The sequence below is a fragment of the Betta splendens genome, chromosome 7, assembly GCF_900634795.4.
Source record: "Betta splendens chromosome 7, fBetSpl5.4, whole genome shotgun sequence".
Classification (NCBI taxonomy): Eukaryota; Metazoa; Chordata; class Actinopteri; order Anabantiformes; family Osphronemidae; genus Betta; species Betta splendens.
Window position 1 is genome coordinate 9,818,384 of NC_040887.2, and position 25,920 is coordinate 9,844,303.

A 25,920-nucleotide genomic window follows, 5' to 3' on the forward strand; every position below is an offset into this window, starting at 1 on the left:
GATCCCCTTTAAGTTTATCCAGTAATTTACTACAAGGTGTTTCTCTCTAAGATTAAATGGCAGGACTCCCACCTCGACGCTCACGCCACAGATTGTTGAAGTTTTAACAGATCCAATACACAGTTCCTTTTGTGACTCAATTATTATTAACCCTAAACAACACCATTGTTGTAATTGTTACAGCAGGAACTGAAACTAGATACGTTTCAACATTCCACAAACTCTCACATTATACAGTGTGACTAATAAACCTTTTCTATGAGAAAAAATTTCCCAGGTTTTTGATTGGGATAATGGCTGCTTCCTTCCACAAAATGTTTTATCATAATGTACAGTAGCATATACCATCTACTGCTGTGGGTTTGGTGCTTATTTACCTATTTATGGCAGATCTCTCTTGAGCTCCTCTATGGTAAACCTTTCAGCTTTCCTGTCACTTTCATTTCCTCTTCTTCCCTCTTCCTTCCGCTGTGAATGAAGTCATACTGTTACTATGAAACAACTGTAATGGAAAAATAGTTTCTTGCATTCTGCAATTAATAGCATATGTTTTGTCTTCCATCTATTTTATGTATTTGACATTTCAGATTGTTCAATGCTTGTCTCTGCCTGATAGACGCTGGACTCTAGCCCCCAAACCCAAGGCCGGGGAGTTGTGTCTCTGTCTGTTGAGACTTAGTGCTCCGTCCTCTCTGATAGTCAGACGCCAGTGATGCAGGTGTGAGAATGTAAACATCTACACACACGGTGACAGGGATGAGATGGTGCATGTAATTTGATTGGTTTAGACAGACATTCCACCTTGGTTAAAAGGCAGAAGCTTGAGGATTGCATCACACCTCTGTGGTGTGTGCACTGATCTCACCAGCTGGTTTTTGGTTTGTTTGTTGATGTGCACAATCAACATCCATGTTTTTGAATTGCTTTCCCCATTATTTTTATTTTCCTTTATTTTTATAATAAATCACACAAAAGACAACTCTCTCATCTGCTTGTTTATGGGAAATTCCCACCACACAACACAAGCTTCTGCCCCTTTCCCCCCCCTGTGGTTTACAAAAAGTTATATTTCAGTTCTAAACCTGGAGGTGTTCAATCGCCTCCACGTAAATGAATAAATAGCTTTCCTAGACGAACAAGTGACTTTTTTTATTTGATTTGATGTACCAATACACATCACTCATTACAGTAATGCTATCATGTCACAGGTCCCACTTCAAGGTGTGAGCAACAGGAAATTCGGTGTCAAGCTGACAGTCACCTTGAAGGTATTTCCCCGGAATTAATAGTATCACTCCGTACTGTACTGTACGTGAACGTTTTTTTAATAACCTTTATTGACGAGTAGGAATGATGCAAGATGGCAATACAATACCCTGGTTGAATGCAGCAAATAATGCTATACTGTACGTGAACGTGACCTTTAATTGAGGACATGAAATACGTCACTGCCGAGGCCCCGCCCATTCCCGTCATCTACAAAGGAGCCACGGTTCAGTAGCTCGGATCTTGTTCCCGTGAAATTGGTCGGGTAAGTTATCTCTAAGCCTTCATACCTTACAAATGTGACGCTACACTGACGCGACTTGTACCGTTAAAGATGAATCATATTGTAGATTAAGCGTAGTAGCTTTCAGCGACACGCCACCACAGCTCCAGTAGTGTTTGTTTTTGCGCTCAGATAAGCCGTTCACGCACTTCAAAAACGTCATGCGTCCGTATTATGCGCTTTACGGCAGAGCACAAAACACGCTCGTTACTTCCTCTTTTCATAACGAGGCGTCTGATCTGTTGAAAAGATATAAACTACGAAAGAAAATATTGCTTTTACTGTGTTTTAAAAGTTTATTATCTTAAACTGGCATCTAATGCTAAAAAGCAGTATTAGTTTGGCTTTGATTACGATGATTTAGGTCCATAATGCCAGACTCACACCAGTATGTCCTTGTACTAGAGGTAATACTGTACACTATAACTTCAAAAAGATCTGTGTACTTTTACTGTACAATTCAGGATTTATCAGTATTTAGTATCATGCCATACTGTAATATGGCCCTTACAGTCAACTTTGATGATTAATGACTTTAATCGCCACTTTCTTCTTGTTCTACTGGACATGCACCACACAAAGATCTGTGTACGTCTGTTGACCTCGTGTTTCTATAATATGCAAATAGGTACCTAACAAGTCGAAACGTATTTGTATCTAATTAAATGAATACTTGAGGGTGTTCATAGGCTGTTACTGTTCTGTAGATGCAGGTCTGTGATTCACTGTGTTGTGTTGGTGCTTCTTTCCCCAGAAAGCGGTCAGTGATTTTAGCTTGCATCATGGGAGTAGTGCACTTCCTTCTTCTGAGCGGTGTGGGCTTTGCTATGAATGTCCAAGGTGAGTGTACAGTGCATGAAGTTATTCACAAGGTGATGTTTAGACCTTGACGGACAGGCACTGGTTGTTTCTTGTCAAACTCTAGCTTGTTTAGATCATGCAAACAATACAAGATATTGGCAAAACATTGACAAGGAAGAAGAAGAAGCAGCGCTGCAGTAACTATAAGCACCCAGTGCTGCATTTGGAAGGGCGACGCCAGTTAATGTGGTCAGCCATTAATACGGAACACAGGTTCACACTTCCTGTGCTCGTTTTTCATTTTTCCTACTTACAGCTCAGAACTGTTCCACACCTCAGCCAGGACCCAACATGCACATAAGGGGCGACGACATTCTCCTGGAAATGTTTCCTGATGGGACCAAGGTTTATTTTGCTTGTGCAGTTGGTTACCAGTCAGCAGGAGGGTCTACACTCATCACTTGTAATGCAGGCAATTGGAGTCCTGTGAGGCTGAGATGCGAGAGTGAATATGGAACTTTTATTTATTCTTCTAGTTTATTTTAATAAACAATAACAGTACTGTATACAGTGTTTTGGTGCTTATTGTTGCACTAATCTGTTTTCAGGGAAAAGCTGTGGCTCTGTTGGAGAAGTGCCCCATGGACAAATACATTACCAAAATGGGGCTGAGTTTGGTGATAAAGTTATAATCACATGTGACCTTGGGTTAGTATTCAACAAACAGTTTTTTGTTCAGAGAATCATTTTTGAAAATTTAGTGAGCCGTGAAGTATGTATTTCTTTTACCAGTCAATGTTGTCATGTGGGAAAAAAGTGCCTTATCTGATATTTGTTGTCTTTGTTTTCTAATTAGTTACATATTGGTTGGTAGAGGTGATATGACCTGTGAGGACCAAGGCTGGAGTGGCAGGTTGCCTGTATGTGAAGGTTGGTGATCTCTGTGTGTCTATGCAAAAAACATGATAAAACCTTCCGTGTCTATTTTAAGACATGATTTTATTTTGCAGAAGTGATGTGCGATCCTCCGCCTCCGGTTGTAGATGGCACCTTCAGTCCGGAAAATGAAGTGTATTCATACAGAGATGTTGTGCGGTACAGGTGTAAAAAGGATTACACATTAATTGGACCAAAATCGAGAACATGTTCAGAAGATGGAACATTCAAGCCTGAGGCTCCAACATGTGCATGTAAGAGGTTTTTCTTGATTCTTACAGACAAACGACAGAGGAGCCATTGTGCTAAACTTCATTTTCTGGTGTTTCCACAGTGATTGAGTGTGAAGAGCCTAATGTGGTCAATGCTGACTGGAGTAGGAATCCCCCTTATAGACCCGGGGCTGCAGTGACGCTCTATTGCAGACCGGGATACGCTCTACAAGGAGAGCAAACACAGCTATGTGGCATGAATGGCCAATGGTCACCTGGACTTTCAACATGTGAACGTAAGTCATACATTACTTTGTACAAATTACTGAGAGGAACAGAAGCTTTCAACTCAATACTGAACGAGATTCTAAACTTATACAATAACACTTCCTAAATATTAAATAAGAACATTTCAGTTCTATTTGTGGCTCGTTTCTGTAGAATGGGAGTGGGCCACTCCGGTCCTCGAAGGCCACTGTCTGCTGGTCTCACAACGCTCTCTGCCGTCATGTGTTTTGTTTTTATCATAGCTAAGAGCTGTTCCAGACCCGTGCCACAACCCAACGTGATCTTAAAGGGCAACAGCACTCTCTTACAAACATTCCCACATGGGACCACCGTTTCTTTTGCCTGCGATGTTGGCTACAAGGCTGCAGGAGGGTCAGATGTCATTACTTGTTCTTTGGGAGTTTGGAGTTCTGTGGGGCTAAAATGCCAGAGTGAGTATTTACTTGGAGTATTATTAGTGATTGAGTTATTAAGGTCCACTAGAAATTAGTAATTAGTCAGTATATGAACGGCTGTTTAAATTGACATTGTAATCTGAATTTTCTAAATAACAGTGATAACATTTACAGGCTTTGAGTGTTGTGTAGTGAACAGTTTTATTTGTGCATTATCTTATTTTAGCTCTTGAACTCATAGATTTCTGTTTTCAGGGAAGAACTGTGGCACTGCCGGAGAAGTGACACATGGCCAAGTTGTTTATCCTGAAGGGACTGAGTTTGGCCATAAAGCTAAGATTACATGTAACACTGGGTTAGTAACACACTAAAAGCCATTCTGGTTCATGTTCTGGAGAATTGTATTATCAAAACATACTTTATCAGGACCCAATATTTTTCCTATTCAAGTGGTATTTGTTGGGTTTCCTATACAATACTTTTTTATTTTTGAATTCTGTAAGATTTTAAACATACAGTACTGTACCTGTGCAAAGAGCCTTGAAATAGTAATGACTTTTGTTGTTGGTTCTTAAACTGAAAGTGTAGAATTTGAAACTAATATCAGATTTCTTTTCTAATTAGTTATAAATTGGTTGGTAAAGATGAAATTATTTGTGAAGATCAGGGCTGGAGCAGCAGGTTGTCCATATGTGAAGGTTGGTGACAGCATACAGTACATGACCGACTAAACTCTGCGTCTATTGTGATACATGATTTTATTTTGCAGTGGTGACTTGTGATCCTCCGCCTCAGATTGTAGATGGCACCTTCAGTCCGGAAAATGAAGTGTATTCATACAGAGATGTTGTGCGGTACAGGTGTAAAGATGGTTATACAACACTTGGCTCTAAATCAAGAACGTGTTCAGCAGATGGAACATTCACTCCTGATGCTCCGACATGTGCCTGCAAGTGTTTCTTTCTTTATTATTATTTCCCTCCTTTCCAGAAATGTTTAAATATGTACAGATGAGCCATTGTGCTGAATGTAAATTCCCACATTATTTGCTGCAGTGATTGAATGTGAAGAGCCTCCTGTGGCCAATGCTGACTGGATTAAGAACCCCCCTTATAAACCGGGGTCTGCAGTGAAATTCCAGTGCCGATCTGGATACACTCTACAAGGAGAGCAAACACAGACATGTGACATAAGTGGTCAGTGGTCACCTAAACTTCCAACATGTGAACGTAAGTCAATTAAAAAGATGAATTACAAATGTGAGACATGAAGTATATTTTCCCTCGTATTCTTAAAACGGTAAACACAAATACAAATCCTCACCCAGTTCCCTAGACAATTTATTTTCAATTCAAAATGAAGCTCTACAATCAAAACAATTCACTCTTCGCACCTCAAACCTATTTTTTCATTTCTTTGTGGAACCATTGTTCCCAAACTCTTACATTGATGATTGACTGATTTGGGCCAATTTATTCATCATCTGAAGAGTCTGATGGGTGTGTATGACTCTTGGGGGGTTGTGTGCTTATTGAGCTCAAGCTGTGCTCATTTGAGTGAGCGGTTTTGACTGGAAATGCTTAAGTGCTTTCAAATCACCACATGGTGTACGCAAAGGGAACCTAAAGGATTTGTGTGTGAAGTGACAGCTCAGCACAGCTGACTAATAGTGTTTAGGTAATAGTTAAAGTGCAATAAGGAACATTGATACTTAGTTTAGTTAACTCGTATCTTGTTCATATATTCTTCACATGTTAAAGCTAGATAAACTCCTGAAAGTAAGTTTTATTTCACATGTATCCTGTTTACTAGTATTGCGTTGGATATAAGGTTTGATTTAACACTTGTGTTGTGTAGTGTGTCTTTACAGACTGTACATAGTGAAAGTAGAAGAGAGCTAGTGAATACACTGTATTAGTTTCCCCATCATCTGTGTACTGTACGTCTGTGAAATAGTGCAGGGGGATGGTCTTGTTATATACAGTAGTACTGTGTTTACCATAAACAAGCTTATTCCGAGGACGCTGTTTGATAATTATCTTTCTGTTAAATTAATTCTTCTTTTTTTTTTTTTTTTTACAGAAAATAGACATACCTTGCACTTAATACTGTGTTTCTTGGCAGGTAAGTTTTAGCTTCATCCTCCAATAGTGAGGCACGGTGTTGTTGTAGCTGTACAGTAACAAAAGTAGTATTTTCATGAATGTATTCATTGTATAGAAAGAACAAGTAGAAGTAATTAATTGAAGTAATTGAAGTAAGAGTTGACAGAAATATAAAAACTCAAGAAAAGTACAAAAATCTTAAAAGAAATACTTACCTAGTCACTGTACTTTACTGTAAAGTACTCACTACTGGTGAAACACTGTTTAGCATGAACATATTACAGTTATTACACATTACTGACCGGTTGTCGTATGTTCCCTGAAATCGGATCAAAGGAAGGATTTCAGTTTTTTACAGTATGTGTGAGTGGCAGAGTGAGTGAGGGCTCCATGTTGAACTGCTTTAGCCCACCTCTCGCTTAAAGGCAGTTCAGATGATGAGTGAGTGACGAGTGCTAGGATGTCTTCAGGCAGTTGAATGGCATTACATGCTCTTGATCTGTGTTTGTTTGTTTTTTACATTCTCATCATGAATTATTGTCTTCAAAACAGGTCTCTTGGTTGGTATTTTAGTCACACTACTGGTCAAGTTAGTGATGGAGAGAAAACGGTAAAATGTTTTATTGAAATGTACAAACTTACTAAATTCTTGCAGTGGTCTCACTAGAGCCTACATGTGTTCATTTTTCACTATGGTCATCAGATATAAAGTACAAGTTGCGAAAAAGGGATTTTTTTTTTTTTTGAGACGAGATGTTACTTTCGAGAATTGAAAATCATGAACTGCACCTTTTACAGTGCTTGAGTTTATGTCTAGGTGCTTTAGTGCTTCTCACTCCCTTGAAGCTTCCTGTACAGTCCTAGTACCTCAGGACAAGGTTGTGAAGCTTTATGCTAAGCACTCCAATGTGTTATTATAAAATAGCTTTGTGCAATAACAAACTCCTCTAGCAATAAGGCCTGTGTATTTTCATACTGTCCTAGTTTTCTATCATTTGTCAAATAACAGCAGTGGTGTTGATCATTTGTTCTTTCATTACAGCTCTCGAAAAAACGTTCATAACCAAAATGAAACAAAGCAGTCCAGTGAGCTCCAAGCTCTCTCAGTAAGAAGCTGATCTCAGGTTATTCATGTGTAGCAGACCAAATTCCCATTCTACATCTGGAATATGAACCACACACAGACCAGAGCTCTATTTTCCTGAAATTATTTAATTTATTTTAATTTTTAGTTGCTTCAGGTCTCTCACAAGTCCTTCTGAAGTCAACTGGTGGCGAAGACGAATGAAGATCTGAATGCTGTGTCAGTTAAGGATCACTCAATAATCCTTGTGTGCCTCTTTTCTTTAATAATGAAATGCATCTTTGGCAGGGAACATCTTTCCTGTTGCACCAATTAGTTTAGTGATGTTTTCTTTTGTTTGTTTTTTTACAGCATCATGAAACACGTGATTCTGTTTTAAAAAACAAATTATTTGCACTGCATGTTACTGCTCAGCTGGTCATTCTATGTAGCCCTGTTATGAACAGGACTTTAAACTATATTTAGTATTCACTAAGGAATGTGTTATGTGTTATCAATATGTACAAAATGCTAAGCAATGGTTAGTGCCTTGCTGATTTATCACATTCAATTCCAGCGTCTTTTTACTGTGAAGATTAGAAGGTAGTATGTTTTCTACCTTATTTCTTTTTGACAGTGCCAATTTCTGCTTTTTGCTGTATTTTTATTTATTAAATATTGTCAGAATGTCTGTGGTGACTGTTAATGTTGGTGTTTTGTAATTTAAAAACAAAAAGACTTGCCCCTGTGTTTGCATTAAGAATTTATACAATATTTAAAAGCTTATAATACAGTATACTGAAGATCCACACCTGAGATGCTCACTTTATGCACAAACAAGCAATTGCAGCAGATCTGTTATTTAATTTTTACGTAATTGTTTCCCCACATGACCTATAGCGTCTTGTCTCACAGCTGTAGTCAGTAATAGAGTCTTGGGTTCGATTCCAGGGTTGTCCAGGTCCCTTCCTGTGTGGAGTTTGCATGTCTGCATTGGTTTCCTCCCACAGTTCTAAATACTTTCTTGCTTTGGTTCTAATCATTACATCACCATGGCATATCTCCGTTATATATGGACGAGCTTTGCCTTATTATACAGGTGCTGGTCATATAATTGATATACTGTATATTAACTCTTTTATATCATAAAAAAGTTGATTTATTTCACTAATTCTATTCAAAAAGTGAAACTTGTATATTCATTCCACACAAACTGATATATTTCAAATATTTATTTATTTAATTATGATTTTAACTGACAACTAATGAAAACCACAAATTTAGTATCTCACAAAATGTGAATATTGCTGCTGGGGGGGGCGTCCAATCCTGGTCCTCGTGAGCTACAGTCCTGCTGGTTTTCCAACTCTCCCTGCTGATCACCTTGATCAGGTGTGTCAGTTAGCTGCTGGTCGACTGAACACATCTGCCTCAGCACTAGCTGCAACAGAGGCAGATTTTGTCATCTGTCTTTGCCTTCACCAAAACTGCCATGGTGGTATCCTACACAAAGAATGTGCCTCTTTTGAGCACAAAGCCTAGGGAACCTGAACTTTGCAAAGGGGCAAAGAGGACGCCTGAAGCAATCCTGCAACACAATAAAAAAAGTTTGAATGCAAGGCGAACCTTTTCACCCCACATTCAACACCTGCTGATGCCATTATTGCCAAGATACAGAAGTCTGAATGAGGGCATGACCCACAGCCCATTGTTGCTGCATTACAGCCTTTTAGCAATATGAGAGGGACCTCATGGGCCGTGCAGCCATAGGAGAGGACGACCACATGCTCCAGCTGCACAATGTTTTCTGCAAAGACCACATTATTGTTGTTTGCACATCCTGCTGCTTATGAAACAACCCAAAATACATCCTAGTGTCCATTGAGCAAACAAACTGGCTTTTAGTTTAAGCTTCCTGACACATGGCTTGGGAGGTTACTTCAATTTGTCTACACAATCTTTGTTGGAAATAATAATATTTATTTTGTGGAGTGCACCAGTCTTTCCTGCAGCAAAATACTTCCACAACTTTATGCTGCACATGGTACCTTTAAGTATATGGAAAGTCAGACATGCCTCCAGATGCATTCATGATGATAGGTGCATGTGACATGACATCTGAGCTTTCACAAGTAACACTAGCGCAGTGTTACCCGACCACTGTGCGCAAGAACAATTAGATGTTCCGCCACTAGAGGGCAGTATCGAGCTAAATACGAAACTACATAGGTGATAGCGCCACTGGTGATAGCCAGAGAAATATATAAAAAAAGAAAGAGTAGTCAATCTGATCTGTCTCAGTTGCCTTAATCTGTGTGAAACCCGAAGTATAAATCGAGACAAGATTTCTCAAAAATATATACTTTTTTTCTGACGTGTTTTTCGATAGTGCCTTGAGATTTTTCTCGTAAAATATCTGCCATGTTTCAAAAAGGTTGGCAAACACAAGCCTAATGTATGTAAACGTTGATTTTATTTCAGCAGTTGCCGAATAGAAATGATTTGCTGATCCTAACTGATCTAAAACAGGAAATGTAAAAAAAGAACTGGTGTACTGTAGCCAATCAACGATGAATAACTTATGTCGAGTCAATACGGCAGAATTATAAACATTTGTAAAACTGTTAGTTCCTTATCCAGGTTTCATGTATTGCATTTAATTAAGTATACATTATAAAATACATAGTCAAATGAATAGAGTATAACTGATATCAACCTTGTTTAGCTTCAGATGAATATAATTTGAAACAGATTTGTGATTATTGTATGTTTTTCTTTACAGTTTTGTCAGTTTTATTATGCGTCATTATGGGTGTTGCTTACTTCCTTCTAATGAGCTGTCTTGGCTTTGCTATTACTGTTCAAGGTGAGTGTAGATAAGCTTATTTGGTGATTAGGTGGCATTTGGCCTTTGATGAACTTGCCCTCACATATGATTCTCATCTTTCTGTCTTGTTTATTGTAGCTCAACACTGCAGCCAACCTGTGCCAGGGCCCAACATGACCAAAATATTAATCAACAATCATTCCCACCAGGTTCTGTCATTTCTTCATCCTGTAATGTTGGTTATCAGACTGCAGGAGGGTCTCCATCTATTATTTGTACATCTGGTGGATAATAACATTAATATTACATACACTATCTTACATATTCTTTTAATATTTATCTTGCATGACGACAAAAGAAATTAATTAAGAGTTTTATTTACATATTTTCTAAATAAAGAATTTGCAGTGGTGGCTTATGATCCTCCACCTCAGATTGTAGATGGCACCTTCAGTCCAGACAATAAAGTGCTACTTAGAATAATGGAACATTGACTGATGTTCCAACATGTGTTGGCTTGGATGTATTCCAGCAGTGGATACAGTACTGTCTACCGTATCTCACATAACTGCAATAGTCATAGTTTCTAATATTTGTGTGTTGAACAGTGGGCTGCTTGTCAGGCTGGGAGCTACACATGCCAGGGCTGTTTAGGCTGACAGTGTTGGCATCTCCTGTGAATTCTCTCCTTTCATATAAATCTAATGACTCAAGTTTACATACATAATACAGTACAGTAGATACGGACCTTCACTGAGAGCTTACTTGTCCTCACTTTACACCAAAATCAAGCACAACTGATATGAATGAGAGGAAACATGTGTTTTCCTGTGGAGAAACCAAACTCACAGATCGTAAACACCCTATTCGAACCCTTAAGCTTACCTGACATGTGTTTCTTTAAAAAATATATATATATATATATATATTATTGTTTGATTTAGTCAGATTTAATGTCAAAAAGTGAGGTAAGTGGTCACGTGTATTTTTATGGGGTATGTGAACTTCTAGTTAAACTGACTTCCTTGGAGCAATACAGGAAATCACATTCCAGTGATATCACCCACACACAGATGAAATCAGTTTCCACTTTTACAATGGGTGTGACACTGTACATGATCTCTTGACTTTTATAGTATGTCGGTAAGAGAAGCTGTAGATTCTTGATTCAGAGCTATTGACACTGTATGTAGAAATATATCTGACACTATTACATTACCATGTCTGTTAGAATGATTATAATGTTATAATAAAATATGGTATTTGTATAATTGCATTTATTACCTCTGTATCCAGATGTTTGGCTTTCCTCACATTGCCAAAGTCTGGGCTGAGTCCATTACGTCAGTCTTTATTAATGCTTTGTCTGATTGTTTACACAATATTACAATGGAAATTATATCAAAGTCCTGGCTGAACAGTTTACACAAGAGTAAAGAACATCTTATATGTTTGTAGTACATGTAGAACCTAATAATGCAATAAGACTGTATGTGAAATTAGACGTTTAGGATAGTTAGTAGGTTACAAATGTTATAATCACGTATATTATATAGATATTTATTTTTCTCAAAGTCATGGAGGAGGTGAGGTGGGGCACGAGAGGCTACGTCACTAAAGGCCACGCCCCTGAAGGCCAAGCCCCTTCCTGTCATGAATTCACAGGGTTTGACGCGGAAGGTGCGTTCCCACAGTCGAGAGCAGCCATTCTTCGCGTTCCTTTAGGTGAGTTCTGACTGTTTATGTCCATGTATACGACGCTTCGACGACTTTAACTATGATAACTAACGTATGATAGAACGGCCGCGTCCCGTCCACACGACAGGAGCAGTGAATTACAAACATGTATAGATGCGGCGTCAGTCAACATTAGCCAGCCATTAGTTAGCAAACATATCGTTAGCCAGAGCCAGTTAGTTGCCAGATCTGAAGCAAAGCATTTAATTAAGTATAGATTATAAAAATATATCAGGTAAATCGAGTAAAACTGGTGATTTCGGCCCTCGTCGTATTTTAAAATGACAGCTGCGTTAGTTCGCCTGCGACATGTTACGCCCAGCACTAACTACGTTATGACGAAGGAAATCGAGAACGCAAATTGCGTGATAATAGCTTCTAACATCAATACAGTCCACGTCGGTGTGAGCTTTGTGTCGGTCTTGCTTGAACACAGTTTGTATTTGGCGATAGAAAGAGTTGTTACTCGGAGATAACTCGATAGCGTTGTGTTGGTGCACAAACCGGCTGGAAGGGTTCATTTAGCGAACGTGGGGACTGGGGAAGCGATTCTTCCTCCTTCATGTAGGCGAGGGCGGGGCTTTGTTTTGATGACACGACTTTCGACCAATCACAAGCGAGGTCAGACTAGGTCGGTAGGTTTGGTAGGTGTGGCGTGAAGGGTGTTTATATTCAACAATGAACCAGTGAGCATTATACATAAGATGTATTAGAGGCGTTTTGTCATAAGCTTTCTAACATTTATCTTTGTAACTTGCTGTGTATACACTTTGTAACAGGTCTGTGATCTCAATTTGTGTTTTCCTTTACCAGAAAGACTCAGTCACTACAGTCAGTGTCATCATGGGTGTTGCCTACTTCCTTCTACTGAGCTGCCTTGGCTTTGCTATTACGGTTCAAGGTGAGTGTGGATAAGCTTATTTTGTGATTAGGTATACAAGGTGGTGTTTGGCCTTTAATGAACCTGTCCTCACATATAATTCTCATCTTTTTTTCTTGTTTATTATAGCTCAAGACTGCAGACAACCTGTGCCAGGGCCCAACATGAGCTTAAGGGACCAGTTTATTAACCAAGAATCATTTTCATCGGGGACTACTGTATTTTTTTCCTGTAATGTTGGCTATCAGGCTGCAGGAGGATCCCTATCTATTACTTGTACAGCTGGCACATGGAGTACAGTAAGGCTGAAATGCGAAAGTAATTATTAATTCTTGTTTTTTCCATTTAAACAAGTAGTAGCTCACTATAGCATAAATTATTTTACACATATTTCACATCATATTTATCTAGAGCATGATGACAGAAGGAACAAGTTGAAACTTAACTGAACTTTAATAAAATAATAATGCAACTTTATACTACATACATAATTGTATATATTTTACATTTATGTCTATATGTCTCTATGTTTTTTAAGGGAAGAGCTGTGGTGCTGTTGCTGACGTGCTACATGGACAAGTTGATTACATAGATGGGATCGAGTTTGGTGATAAGGCTGTTGTCACATGCTACACTGGGTTAGTAATAAAATACTGTAAGATTGTGTTGCTGGCACTATGGTCTAGCGGTTAGCGCTGTTTTTGGTGTTTTCTTTTTTAAAGTTACCCTCTTTGATTTCCATGTGGAGTTTACGTTTTCTTCCCTCTGTCTATTTCAAGTCGTTCTGGGTTCCAGAGACATTGGGTTACTATTAGACTCGATATTGGCCGTAGGTGTGAGTGCAATTGATTGTAGTCTGCATATTTGGCCCTGTGACTAACTGGCAACCTGACCAGGGTGTCCCCCATATCTTGCCCAAACTATAGTGGCATTAGATTTCAGCTCCCCCTATGATGATATTATGAGAATAAGAATGAAGCAGTTCTAATAAATGAGTGAGTGAATGTACTGTATTAAATTGAATTTCAATGCTTTCCAAGTGGGTATTCACTACGACTTGCTGAATATTCAGTGTTGCCTTTTGTCTGATCTTTCTTGACCAGCATTTTTTGATATTTTTTTTAGTTTCACATTGGTTGGTAAAAATGAATTGATTTGTGAAGATCAAGGCTGGAATACCAGGCCACCTGTATGTGAAGGTTGGTGGTGTGTGCTTACTGTATACAAGAGAGAATATCTAAATAAATTCAGTGTCTGTGTTTATTGTATACATGATTTTATTTTGCAGTGGTGACTTGTCAAACTCCAGATAAGGTTGTAGATGGCACCTTCAGTCCATTCAATGAAGAGTATACATACAGAGATGTTGTGGAGTACAGGTGTAAAGATGGTTATACAATATTTGGATCTAAATCAAGAACATGTTCAGAAGATGGAACATTTAAGCCTGATGCTCCAACATGTACCTGTAAGTGTTTTTCTTTTTAATTGCTTTTAACCGTTCCAAAACTATTTTAATGTGGACAAATGAGCAGTTAAATGTCATTCTTTGCTGCAGTGATTCAGTGTGATGAGCCTTTTGTGGCCAATGCTAGGTGGCCGAGCAATCCCCCTTATGTACCTGGGTCTGCAGTGACCATAGGGTGCCTGGATGGATACATTTCAAAAGGAGGGTCATCCCTAACAGTGACATGTGACAAAACTGGTAACTGGTCACCGGGACTTCCCACATGTGAACGTAAGTACCAAAGTATAATTACTATTTCGGAACAAATGTGAGAGAGCTTTGCTAAACAAAACGGTCAATCACACTATGTTTGAATTTTAATTGCGAATGTGTTAAATAAATTATTGTATTATAGATTACAATCTGAAAATAAATCAGCAGGCAAATAATTTGTTTTTCAGATATAGTATACTGTAGCTGCATATAGGGCCATACTGCATCTTTCTATTTTAACAGTGCACCAAAAATGATATTAAATGAAAACTAGATGTTTTGTTTAGTACTTGTTTCTCTGAAACTCTGGTTCCTTATCGTGTTGGTGCATTCTATTTGGGGAGCAATTACAGTGTTTTTACAAAAACAACAGCAATGCAAAACTATTCAGACTGTCTCTGGGCACACTTCAGTCCAGACTGTGTTATGGTGTATTACTATACTGACTTATATAATCTTTGACTGTGGGAAGAAATGTTGATTTCCTTTCCAACTTGCAAACTTGCATGTATATTTACACTACTGTAATATGTCTATTGAAACATGTTGAAAGGTTGCACAAATGTGTAACTGTATCCTATTTTTTTGACTTACTGTAACTTAGATTGGTACAGTAGCAATAGGTGAAGTCAGCCTGTGTGTAAAAACTACAAACTCTGTGGGAGACACTGAGGTGTACTTTTTGCCCAAATACGTTTGCAACTCTTGTTCCATGTTATTTACCAGATTTTCACTCAGTATTCACAGACAGAGACTTGTGACTCACAGTTTGTAGCTCAGGTCTGTAGACCTAACCCTATTGAGGATGTACATGTAGATGGTTTGTATAAGGAGCAGGTCACTCATCTTGCAACCCATTCCTTTTTCTGCATGGCTGAACATACTGTATCAACAAATACCTGTCATTAAGAGTCTCTGAATGAATGACTGAATGACACAATCATCTGAAAATGTGGCCTTTGACCACAAACAATCATTTTGTACTTAATCATATTTTTATGGTTCTTTATCAGGGATTACCACCACTACCACCACTACTTCTACCACCAGCACCACCACAAAGAAGAAACCAATAGGTAGAGGCCATATTATGTTTATGGCCATAAGTCTACACTGAGGTCATTTAGTTAGATGAACTAGCATGACATTGCAGCTTTATTGCCAGTAGATCCCTGGTTTTAGGGTTTTGTTCTGGGTAGTGAGATCATTTACCTAAACAAAGCAGTTGAATACATTAAAGGTATTCCAAATACTGAAGAGTAACAAATAACAATTATATCTTTAAATTGCTAAATTAAATTCAATATTAAATAACAGTGATATTTTCCTTTTGGTTAAGAAAATGACAGAGATGGTGAAGAAGAGTCCCAGCCTAGTAAGTCTCTAAACAAATATTATTAGTTCTGATTTAATCTTTTTTTCTTTAACATACTCCCTTGTTTTAACAGACAGCGGCCTTGTGATTGGCGTGGTTGTGGGTGTGATTTTTGGTAAGTTTGTTCTTCTGAATGTTAGGCCTGTATAATATCAGATCATGATGGTTGTGTTACAATAAATGGTGGAATGACTCATTCAGCCACTACGGTGCACGTAGTAATGAAAGCGAAGCGATAACAGTATTAATACTTTTTTTTTATGTATTTTTTATTTTAGGCAAATATCATGTTACTCATGACTTTTGTTTTAAATCATGATCTAACGTCATTATTTCTCATTAAAAATAGGCACTGTAGCACTTGTTGCAACCATCTTCGTGTGCAAAAAAATGAAAAATAAGAAAACCCAAGGGTAAACCATTTTTTGTGGTTGTGTAGACTAACACTTAAATGGTTACGGTTTTACTTGCCCTGTCTCTGTTTGCATCCCTGACCAAACATTAACAGATCTTAATCCTAGTCGTGGTTTCTCTAACCTTGTGTTTATGTTGATGTTTCTTGGCTGTAGTTGGCTGTTAAGGCTTTGCGGCTTGTGTTGTCAGAGCTCTCTCCTACACAGACCCCCAAGTCTCTGTAGAAAGTTCTGATTTCCAAGAACCAAACACATTCAAATTCACTTATTAGCTGCATGATCATGGTAATAACACTTGCTAAAGCATAAGCCTTGCGAGTTTTATAGGGTAAATTGTCTGAAAGGACACTACTTTCAACCCAAACTAAATGAAGATCTGTCTGAGTTCATTGTCTTCTGTTGTGTTACCACTGATTTGACATGCTTGGTGTCCAATGAGGAAGCACAGATGCAAGTAAAGACCCCCCCCCAAAAAAGCATTAATTAGAACAACTGGCTAATTGGTTTTTGTCTTACTTTTGGCTGAGAAGACGATCTCTGAGATACAGTATGAGTGGAATGTGCTTCACCAACAATCTCTATACAGATGATGTTATTATAAGAGCACTGTTGAGTCACAGCGCAGTCTGTACTTTCTCAGTGAAGTTACTTTTCCTCTTTCCTGAAGTTTTATGTTTCACCTGGAAGCTGCAACATGCTGATGTCACACCTTTACTGGAAATGTTAGTGATGGAGGACATTGTTTTATTGGACATGGGCTTTTTGTGTGTAGTGTACTGTACTGTGTAGTAGAGAGTATGAGCAAATGACCAAATTTACTCTGATAAAATTCTACCTCCAGACATCAACGTTTGCTTGTGATAGATACATTAACCAATCTGGCCCTTATGGCTCTTATGATGTATATTTTCGTGAAGAACTGTGTCATCAGTGCAGTAGTTGCAGGTGGGGGGCAGGCAGAGCTTGTGTGTGTTTGTGTGGTGGCATTTGGTAGGATGGTGCTCTTTACGCTTGTGGGTTAAGCTGGTGTTTTTCTGGATTTCCCTCAACTCCCATAGCTTCTGTCTGGTCTTACAAAGTTATTAGTGCTGACCAGTGATGATTAAATTACAGCTCTCGGAGAGGTTCTCCCCCCAAGGGTGCAAAAGATGAGGGAGATCAAATGGAAGAGCTGGTAAGAAGATGGTTCACGAAGCATTTTTGAACTCTGTTAAGAAAGTGATCGGAAAGATCAGAAAGTGGAAAACATTCAAAGGTGTTTTTTGTGTTACTGTTTGAGTATTGATGACGTACAGATTGTAGCTTTTCTCTAACATGCATGTCTTTTGTCACACTTTCTTATTATCATGATGCATTATCCTGACCTGTCAGACCGCTGCTGCTGTTTCAAATAACACCCTGGCTGATGTGTGTTTTGCAGGTTAATTGGCCTGTTAGACTTTGCCTACATATGTCTCATTTGCATGTTTTCTTTTTACTAGCAACCGTCGGACCGTTGCTGATTGAATATAACTGGATGTAAAATGGACTTGCTGAGAAGAGGGAAGTCATTCATGGAGTGTTGGTGAATGTTTTCATGCCGTGCATGCCCACTGGAACTTTAATTCCACTGGGAATTTAAGTTTGAAGATTCAAGCTCAGTCTTTTGCTCATGCTTTAACATGCTGTTGGTTAACAGTCAGGCACATTTTTACTTGGGCAATGTTCAAGAATTCTTCTTTCCTTTTTAAAGGCTTTCAGCAGCTTTTCTGTTCTGCAATGATGAAGCAACTAGATTTATGGCTGAAGCCCAAACTCAGTTGATTTTGAACTCTTGCACTACATGTCTGAGCTCAGTTTAGTCAAATGCTAGAACCAAGTTATATAAATAGCCAAAACTCATTCTAAATCCAAAATTAGTAATAAAACATGGTTGACCTTAAATGCAGCAGTTGAGATTAAATAAATATTGTTGGAAAAAAAAATGAACTGTTTGAACTGAGTGTCTAATAGATCATTGCCGTAGCTGAAACGATTCCTTTAACCTCTGAATTTCAACATCCAGCATAGAAAGAATATTAGGATCTGTAACACAGACCCTAGACGGGTGCCTATAAATAGGGCATGATTCATATGCCTTAATGCAAATAGTTAAGTATTTCAGCTCATTGTGTGACTTGCTATGTGACTTGTTTTCCTGTGAGTTACTAATTTACTGAGTTCAAGAACCCTGAATTTAGGGTCTAATGTACTTTAATGTTAATACTAAATAATTAGCACTGTTTCATGTTGGCACATTGTTTTGCCTATGGTAATTTTACCAAATTCAGTTATAGCATTTTTTTACTTTAAACTTAACACCTCTCTTTCTGAAAGTTGGTTGAAGATAAACATGACCCTACACAACTCTGAAGTGAAATAGATAGTGTTACAACCGATTTTGTATGTGGATACATTAAAATGTGTAAATATAGGCTGTGATTTTTAAAGAATTTGCACTTGTTTAATTTTGTTATTAAAAGTAGTATTAAGCCAACAGCTCGAAACTTTCTCTTGATGCAGACATATGATTTATTTTCTATTGGCACCATTTTATAACTGGAATAAATAAACAGTGAAGACGTAATGGCTGATGACGATGTATTTATTTGATATACATAGATTATAGATGAGGCATCCAGTACAGCATTCACACGTCAGTGTAGAAGAATAATATACACAGGTGATTTGCAACGCAAGGATTAATTAACACGGCTCAAAGGTCCTCTGTTATGGGTGGAATTTTAATGTTTAGATATTTGCATACATTTATCAAGAAGTTTATAAATTCTACAGATTTTAAGAAGAGTTTGATTAGTTTACCAACATACAACAGCACAGTGGATTAGAAATTAGTGTGGGAGTTTGGCTGAAGGAAGGTTTGTTAGCAAAATTTGCTGCGATATAAGATTAGACTTTAAAGATATTTGATCTGATAGAAAATATAATAATGTAATGTTTAGACAAGTGAACGCCTTGCCATCAAACAGGTGATACTTTGGATGCTGTATAGATACCACATGGTTGTGCTTGAAGCCAACTATGACCACAATGCACTGATCTTTGATCCCAGCACAAACTGGTTAAGGTGCTAATTTATTGGCACATGCCTAAATTATGGAATAAAAATGCTGCGACATTCAACCATACATCTGTAGATGAAGCAGCCATAAAATCAGCCCATCAGAATTTTGTTCAATCAAATATCACGTTCAGTGTTTGAGCCACGTTGTATATAAAACAGTATTAAATGCAATTAAGTTAGTTCAATTAGTGGATCGGTGTAATAATTGCCAGAAGCCATTGGCGTTTGTTTACCGCCACCTACTGGCGGAGACGAGCAGCACCTCGGGGCTGCACCGTCTTTATTTTGAAGTGGGGACAGCGGCCGCTGTTAAAGCTCTGGAACAGAGGGTCCATATGTAGGTATGATATGACATTTGTATTAGTCCTCCGTTAAACATGGCAGTACAGTGGTTTGCAACATGACAGCTATGTAAGACACGTTATTATACCCCGGGTACAGCTAGCAGACTGCTAATCTAGCTAGCTAGCTAGCTTTATAGGTATAATGAAGTGCCTTACTGTAAGTTAGCGAAGCTAGCTGGCTAAACACAAGTAATGACGCAAGGTTTGGGGCCTCACACAATTAAAATTGGAAACATTTTATTAAAAACGCCGAACAAAGGGAAGCGTCGCCATACGAAACTTCAGGACGTCTTACGTAGCTTTGGCTAACTAAGTAAGTGGCCAGAATATTATCCAGTGCTTCCAATGTACCATCGGTGCTAAATGACTGTTTGTGGATGACGTTTAGTGTCTGTGCAGTGACTGTTAAATTGTATCAATGCTACAAATCTTTGCAGCCAACTTGGTTAAACGATGTTTGATATAAGTACAATATAAACGGAACATGGACACCCTGAGTTGAAGTATTAATACAGAACTGAACTTGCGTAGACATTGAGCAGATTCACTTTAGTTTGCACCTTGCTTTGTGTAGCACGAGCCACTGGGTGATCTGTCCTCCCTGACAGCAGCACTGACAGCAGCACTGACAGGCTGCCGGCCACAGCATGGACTCCAGTGGGAAGCCCTCCACTGCACAGATTGTGGTTTTAGCCACCAGCTCGGCCCTGACTGCAATCTTCTACTCCATTTACAGGAACAGATCCACGACCGTTGCACGACTAAAGGTCACAGATATTTCTACTCACACACGTTTAATGTTGTTTCCGTTTGTTAATCTTAAATGTCTGTTTCTTCAGGAAGCTAAGAAAGTATCTATTGATAAGGAACTCAAAGGTATTCTGTCTGAAACCCCTGGGAGATGTATCCCGTATGCTGTTATAGAAGGTGGGTTGTGACACCTTGAAGGTTTGAAGTAATGTAGCTGTATTGTGGATTCAGTTTAATTTCCCTTAGCTTTAACAGTATTTGTTGTCGTTGTTATTTGTTGCGCATTGTAGGGGTTGTGAGGACTGTGAAGGAAACACTGAGCAGTCAGTTTGTGGATAACTGCAAAGGTGTCATTGAAAGACTGACGCTGAAGGAGGAAAAGATGGTCTGGAATCGCACCACTCATATCTGGTAAGTCACGAAGACAAAGTAAAAGAAGAGCATTTGTGCCTTTTTTGAAAATCGTCTACAATTTGTCAGAGTACAACCACAAATCTAAATGAATTTTATCGGAATTTTAAGTGATTGATCAACACAAAGAGACACATGACTGTGAAGTGAAAGGAGGATGATAAAAAGTGTGAATTTGCATTTAGCCCCCTTTACTCAGGTCCCACTAACTGAACTCCGGTTAGAACCAATCACCTGTGCAGATAATAATTTAATCCCAGTGTAAATACAGCTGCTCTGCGAAGCCCTCAGAGGTTTGTTAGAGAACATTAGTGAACAAACAGCATGATGAAATCCAAGGAGCACACCAGACAGATGAGGGAATCTACAGTAGGGTTAGCTTTTTAAAAGAAAAAAAAATATCCCAAGCTTTGAACGTGACACATTTGAGAGGAGAAAGTGTTTCTACCACTGCCACGGCAGGATGTGGCCTTCTGCCTTCACGCAGGAGTAGCAAGAAGGAAGACGTTGTTGAAAGTCCTGTTTACAGTTTGCAACAAGCCGTTTGAGGGACAGAGCAAATCTGTAACAGACATTCTGGCTGGATGAGACCAAAATTAATCTTAAATGCAAAATGCGATCTCTGGTGAAGACTAACGCTACATGTGACCCTGAACACACCAGCGTATGATGCGGCGGCCTCTTGTTGAAGGCATGTTTTTCCTTAAGGGACATGGAAGCGGGTCAGAGTTGATTCAAAGGTGAACAAACCAGTTGGTCTTCAATTCAACTCACTGCTTATTCATGTCTTGAAAGTTGCTGTTCACGGATTTGCGTCATCTAATCTGACTAAGCTGCTTCATAAGCTGTTGAGAAAAATCACTCATTTGCAAAGTTAGTAGAGATACAATACATGCCAGAAGATTGAAAGTGCAACAAGGAGATGTATTATTTGGTAGGTTATGAATGCTGTTCTCTTCTCACTTCACAGTAATAAGCCTTTTTGTGTTGGTCTATCACATATAAAATTCCAAATAGATGCAGTAGATAGATGTGGAAACGTTAAAGGTTAAGACATTTTAAGCATATTAATTAATGCTTGTGAGACATGGGACCTGGTTATGACACATTATTATCCTTTATAAACAATAATTATTAGTTCATGGCCCAAGAATCATTAATCACTGTAATATTTCTGAACAGGAACAGCACAGAGAAAGTTATCCATCAGCGCACCAACACTGTACCGTTTGGCCTTGGTTCCCATGATGAAGACGTCACTGCCACAGTTAGGGTCATTCGTCCTTTGGATGCTGCCGAGTTGGACCTGGAGACTACCTACGAGAACTTCCACCCCACAGTTCAGTCCCTGTCCAGTGTTATTGGCCACTTCATTAGCGGCGAACGACCCAAGGGCATCCATGAAACGGAGGAGATGCTGCGGCTGGGAGAAAGCGTGACGGGCGTGGGGGAGCTGGTCCTGGACAACAACCTGATCAAACTCCAACCTCCCAAGCAGGACCTCCATTACTTCCTCACCCGACTGGACTACGAATCTCTGCTGCGGAAGCAGGGGAGCGCCGTCAAAGTGTGGAGGATCCTGACGATCGTGTTCGGCGTCACCGCCTGTTCCACGCTCCTCTATATCCTGTGGAAACGGTACCTGCAGCACAAACAGAGTAAGAAGGAAAGGAGCACGCTGGAGGAGTTCAAGGAGCAGCAGAAGAAACGGATGCGTGAACTCAACATAGAGGAAAGCAGCGTGTCCCCCAGCAGCTGTTCTGTCTGCCTGAGCCGGGAACGCTCCTGCGTGTTTCTGGAGTGTGGACACGTGTGTTCATGCACACAGTGCTACGAGGCTCTGCCTGTGCCAAAGAAATGCCCCATCTGCAGGGCAACTATCGACCGGGCGGTTCCTCTATACAACAGCTAATGCCCATATCAATACAGGAGTTTGTGAAGAAGCATGCAGTGTGTACCTACACAACATTCTACTATCATGGTACTAATGGAAATATACTTAAAGAGTATAAACAGGACTTGATTTGTGTTGCACTTTTTAGTTATCACCAAAATGTTAAAACCCAATTAAAAATCTGTAATTTGTCATGACAGAGAGTTGAAGCTTTAATCTTGATAAAGGAATTTTAATTCTTTTTATTTTCACGAAGGAGAAAGTATTGTTTATGATTCAACAAATCAATCAATCAATTAAAAAAAAAATCTTTGATCTTTCTGTGAATGTTGTCTGAAGCGCCTCTAAATAGACAACGTCACATGTTTAACCTCAAATCAAACCACTGACTTTAACAAACATGCATGTTGTCCTATCCTGTAATTTTATAACGATGTGAACAAGAAAACAATTAGGATGGAAAGAAACAGTCCAATAAACCAATGTTGTTACCATCACAGTATCACTTCCAGGCAAAAGATATAATATAAATATAAAAGTACTAGTAACATAGAAATTTGGTTAAACCATCTAGAACAATGTGGTTGAAAAGCTTTTTATTTTCTTTAACAGCAAATATAAAAAAATAACAAAAATAAAAATATTTTAGTCAGAAACCAGAGCTAATGCTGTTAAGATCACAGTCACTGTGTAGAATGAGGAGGAAGGTGTTCTGCCAGAAGAGGGGGGTGTTCGCCTTAGAGGAGGATGAGAAATGAGAGCGGATGAATAGACATGAAAACGTGATGCAACGTGTTGCATCAGTGCGAGCAGCTGAATGCTGATCACCAGTTCACGTCGCCCGCGTAGCGTCTCTAAAGACATCATTGCTTTTGGAAAAGAGATCTTAAGCCGATTTGAAAGTAAAGTATTGTTGTGATGTGGTTTTAAACCAGCAAGGATTCATATCTGTCTCCTGAGGTGTCTGTCACAGAGGAATGTCCTTTTATTCATCACATTCTATCAGTTTTGCATGAAATCCTCTTTTATTTAACGCGTCACTGTGACCTTGGTTTTATTAGAGCATTAAAGGAAACCCAGCAGACTCATTTATTATCAGTTGTTCAGGAGTGAAAAAACTGATGATATTCAGCACTAATATAAAAGAAAATGTTATTGCTAAATGCTATTTTAACAAACATAGAAACCAAGCCATGACATCAGAATATCTCACTTGTGAAAATGATGTTTATGTGCGACTTGACCGCTAGTCATGAATTAACCAAACGCTCCTCCCCATTGTATAAAACATGAAAGCAGCCGCTCTGGTCCAACACCATGGAAACCCTTCAGTCGAGGCCTGAGGTCCTTCTAGCAGCAGGAGCTGTCACTGTACCGACAGTGAGTAAACCATCAAAGACGTGCCCCTTATTATTCCCCACTTCAGAGTTTTGAATGTCAAGGCCACAGGAGGACCGAGCTCGAGCCGCGCGTTAATACCTAATGATGAAGGTGAGATGTTTACCACACTGTGACGCTCTCACACCAGTCCACATTTGCAATTTAAAAGAGATCACATTTCAGTGCACGTGCACCAGCTGACCTTGAGGTAAATCCCCCCCAATTCACGCAGTTACACATCTGGACGCTGCGCAGTACAGCTGGAGTTAAGCAACCTTGCTCAAGGGCACCACAGAGCTGTTGATGATGATTTTTATTATTATTCAGAAAATATTTACTTCAGACTTTCTTCAAAAACCCACAACAAGCCTTGTGGCTAATATACAATCGTATGCACAGCTTTCACATCTTTCAACAATAGAATCCAACCAACGTGATCCAACAACATGTCGTTCAGACCAGACTCCAGGCTCCAGGTACACCACGCTGAAAAAGCACCAGTCGTTTCCATGGGAACGGCTAATCATCCTCTTAACTTCTGCACCCTAAAGTTGGAGTTAAGGAGCCACTTACTCTCGCCTTCGACCTACTTCTGGACCAGCTGGGAGCCACGCAGCGCCATCGCAGCTTGTCCCCCGTTCACTTGTGCGCTTGTTAAAGTACAGTGATATCATGGCCCGGGTTCAATTAGAAGTCCGCTTCCCATCTTAAGCCGGCGGAGCTCAAGTAGCTGTGGGAGAATAACGGTCGCTGCCACTGTGGACAAACCTCTGTGATAAAAAGGTGAACGGAGCGAGGAGTGAAAGTGCCCATGTTTTCGCACAGAGGCTGATTTAACCCACTGCTTCCATTAGTGCAGACTCAAAAGAAGGCCTGTAAAAGCACATATTAAACTTCTATACATAGAACATGGAGCAAACATAGACAACAGTTCAGGCTACATACCTTCCTATGCCTTATAGTCAGTAGCTTAGCAACAGTACTCTGTAATTTTCCTTTGTATACTGGGGATATTAGTAAGCATGTTACTGTATATTTGCTGTCTCCTCTTATAATATCACACCTGTGTTGTCTCTGCTGTGCTTTTCATCACTGTGCATCAGTTCTGTTTGAGCGGTTTGAGGGGTGCAGGTAATAATAAGTACCACAGTAATAAGCTGATGATCACCATCATTTCTCTTTCACCACAGTCTGTCCTGCCTACAGCACCCCCCCCCCACCCCTTCACCTGCCCTTACCCAGTCTGAGACTCGGGCATGTTTGCTTCATAATAGGCGGCTGGTGTGAATTGTGTCATGTCATCCTAATTACCCACACACTCGTTGGCGGCTTCTGTTAGCGAGACATGTGCCATGTCACTCCCTCACAAGTTGGTGTCACCTTGACACGATCCACTGTGTGGCAGACGTTCTATGACTGTGCTTCACTACAATGCCCACAGGGTTCAGCCGAAGTATCATTTTTATTTTGCTGGTTTTACTTTTTTTGTTTATTTTAGTATTAAATTATTTAACTTATAAACACACTTCTACAGAAAATATCAATGCTATTTTGTGGTGGGACCGAACACCACTGACAGGGACAGGAAGAGGCTGCACAGGGTCATCAAGAAGTCCAGTTCCATCCTGGGCTGTGCTCTGAACTGGCTCTGGAAAAGCTGCTCTATTCTGGACCATGACTCTCACCCACTGCAGGAAAAGCAGCTTCAGTAACAGCTGAAACCTGCAACCTTGGTGA

General features: G+C 39.4%; 3 protein-coding genes across 15 annotated transcripts; all 3 read left to right on the plus strand.

Annotated features, from left to right (window-relative positions):
• Positions 1–1,385: 1,385 nt before the first annotated feature.
• On the plus strand, positions 1,386–8,040 carry LOC114859273 (complement receptor type 2-like). 4 transcript variants are annotated; one of them, XM_029157302.3, is made up of 16 exons: positions 1,386–1,531; positions 2,304–2,389; positions 2,667–2,855; positions 2,959–3,058; positions 3,207–3,280; positions 3,361–3,540; positions 3,621–3,794; positions 4,029–4,217; positions 4,437–4,536; positions 4,806–4,879; positions 4,951–5,130; positions 5,237–5,410; positions 6,264–6,305; positions 6,839–6,896; positions 7,329–7,410; positions 7,519–8,040. In XM_029157302.3, the coding sequence occupies exons 2-15, from the start codon at positions 2,332–2,334 to the stop codon at positions 7,402–7,404; spliced, it is 1,668 nt and encodes a 555-aa protein (XP_029013135.1). In that variant the 5' UTR covers positions 1,386–1,531; positions 2,304–2,331; the 3' UTR covers positions 7,405–7,410; positions 7,519–8,040. The 4 variants fall into 4 exon arrangements, with proteins under 4 accessions (XP_029013135.1, XP_029013136.1, XP_029013133.1 ...); XM_029157303.3 differs by having other exon boundaries at positions 7,528–8,040; XM_029157300.3 differs by having other exon boundaries at positions 7,329–7,392.
• Positions 8,041–11,771: 3,731 nt separating this feature from the next.
• LOC114859279 (membrane cofactor protein-like) lies at positions 11,772–18,906 on the plus strand. Of its 10 annotated transcripts, none has more exons than XM_029157309.2 (13): positions 11,772–11,901; positions 12,727–12,814; positions 12,923–13,111; positions 13,332–13,431; positions 13,919–13,992; positions 14,082–14,261; positions 14,352–14,531; positions 15,527–15,589; positions 15,853–15,888; positions 15,962–16,003; positions 16,238–16,301; positions 17,415–17,475; positions 17,783–18,906. In XM_029157309.2, exons 2-13 carry the CDS (start codon positions 12,757–12,759, stop codon positions 17,801–17,803), a joined length of 1,068 nt encoding a protein of 355 aa, XP_029013142.1. In that variant the 5' UTR covers positions 11,772–11,901; positions 12,727–12,756; the 3' UTR covers positions 17,804–18,906. The 10 variants fall into 10 exon arrangements, with proteins under 10 accessions (XP_029013142.1, XP_029013143.1, XP_029013145.1 ...); XM_029157310.2 differs by having other exon boundaries at positions 16,241–16,301; XM_029157312.2 differs by lacking the exon at positions 17,415–17,475.
• An 871-nt stretch (positions 18,907–19,777) lies between these two features.
• On the plus strand, positions 19,778–23,054 carry mul1b (mitochondrial E3 ubiquitin protein ligase 1b). Its single transcript, XM_029157322.3, has 5 exons — positions 19,778–20,061; positions 20,323–20,515; positions 20,588–20,675; positions 20,789–20,909; positions 22,092–23,054. Exons 2-5 carry the CDS (start codon positions 20,396–20,398, stop codon positions 22,819–22,821), a joined length of 1,059 nt encoding a protein of 352 aa, XP_029013155.1. The 5' UTR covers positions 19,778–20,061; positions 20,323–20,395; the 3' UTR covers positions 22,822–23,054.
• The last annotated feature ends 2,866 nt before the right edge of the window (positions 23,055–25,920 follow it).

Excerpts from the sequence above, each read along its gene's own strand:
- LOC114859273 (XM_029157300.3), top strand. The coding sequence starts at position 2,332 with ATGGGAGTAGTGCACTTCCTTCTTCTGAGCGGTGTGGGCTTTGCTATG. Across the intron at positions 4,537-4,805 it reads AAGATTACATGTAACACTGG|TTATAAATTGGTTGGTAAAG; the intron begins GTTAGTAACACA and ends TTTTCTAATTAG. Across the intron at positions 5,131-5,236 it reads TGATGCTCCGACATGTGCCT|TGATTGAATGTGAAGAGCCT; the intron begins GCAAGTGTTTCT and ends TATTTGCTGCAG.
- LOC114859279 (XM_029157309.2), top strand. The coding sequence starts at position 12,757 with ATGGGTGTTGCCTACTTCCTTCTACTGAGCTGCCTTGGCTTTGCTATT. Across the intron at positions 14,262-14,351 it reads TGATGCTCCAACATGTACCT|TGATTCAGTGTGATGAGCCT; the intron begins GTAAGTGTTTTT and ends TCTTTGCTGCAG. Across the intron at positions 15,590-15,852 it reads CACAAAGAAGAAACCAATAG|AAAATGACAGAGATGGTGAA; the intron begins GTAGAGGCCATA and ends CTTTTGGTTAAG.
- mul1b (XM_029157322.3), top strand. The coding sequence starts at position 20,396 with ATGGACTCCAGTGGGAAGCCCTCCACTGCACAGATTGTGGTTTTAGCC. Across the intron at positions 20,516-20,587 it reads CGACCGTTGCACGACTAAAG|GAAGCTAAGAAAGTATCTAT; the intron begins GTCACAGATATT and ends CTGTTTCTTCAG. Across the intron at positions 20,910-22,091 it reads AATCGCACCACTCATATCTG|GAACAGCACAGAGAAAGTTA; the intron begins GTAAGTCACGAA and ends ATTTCTGAACAG.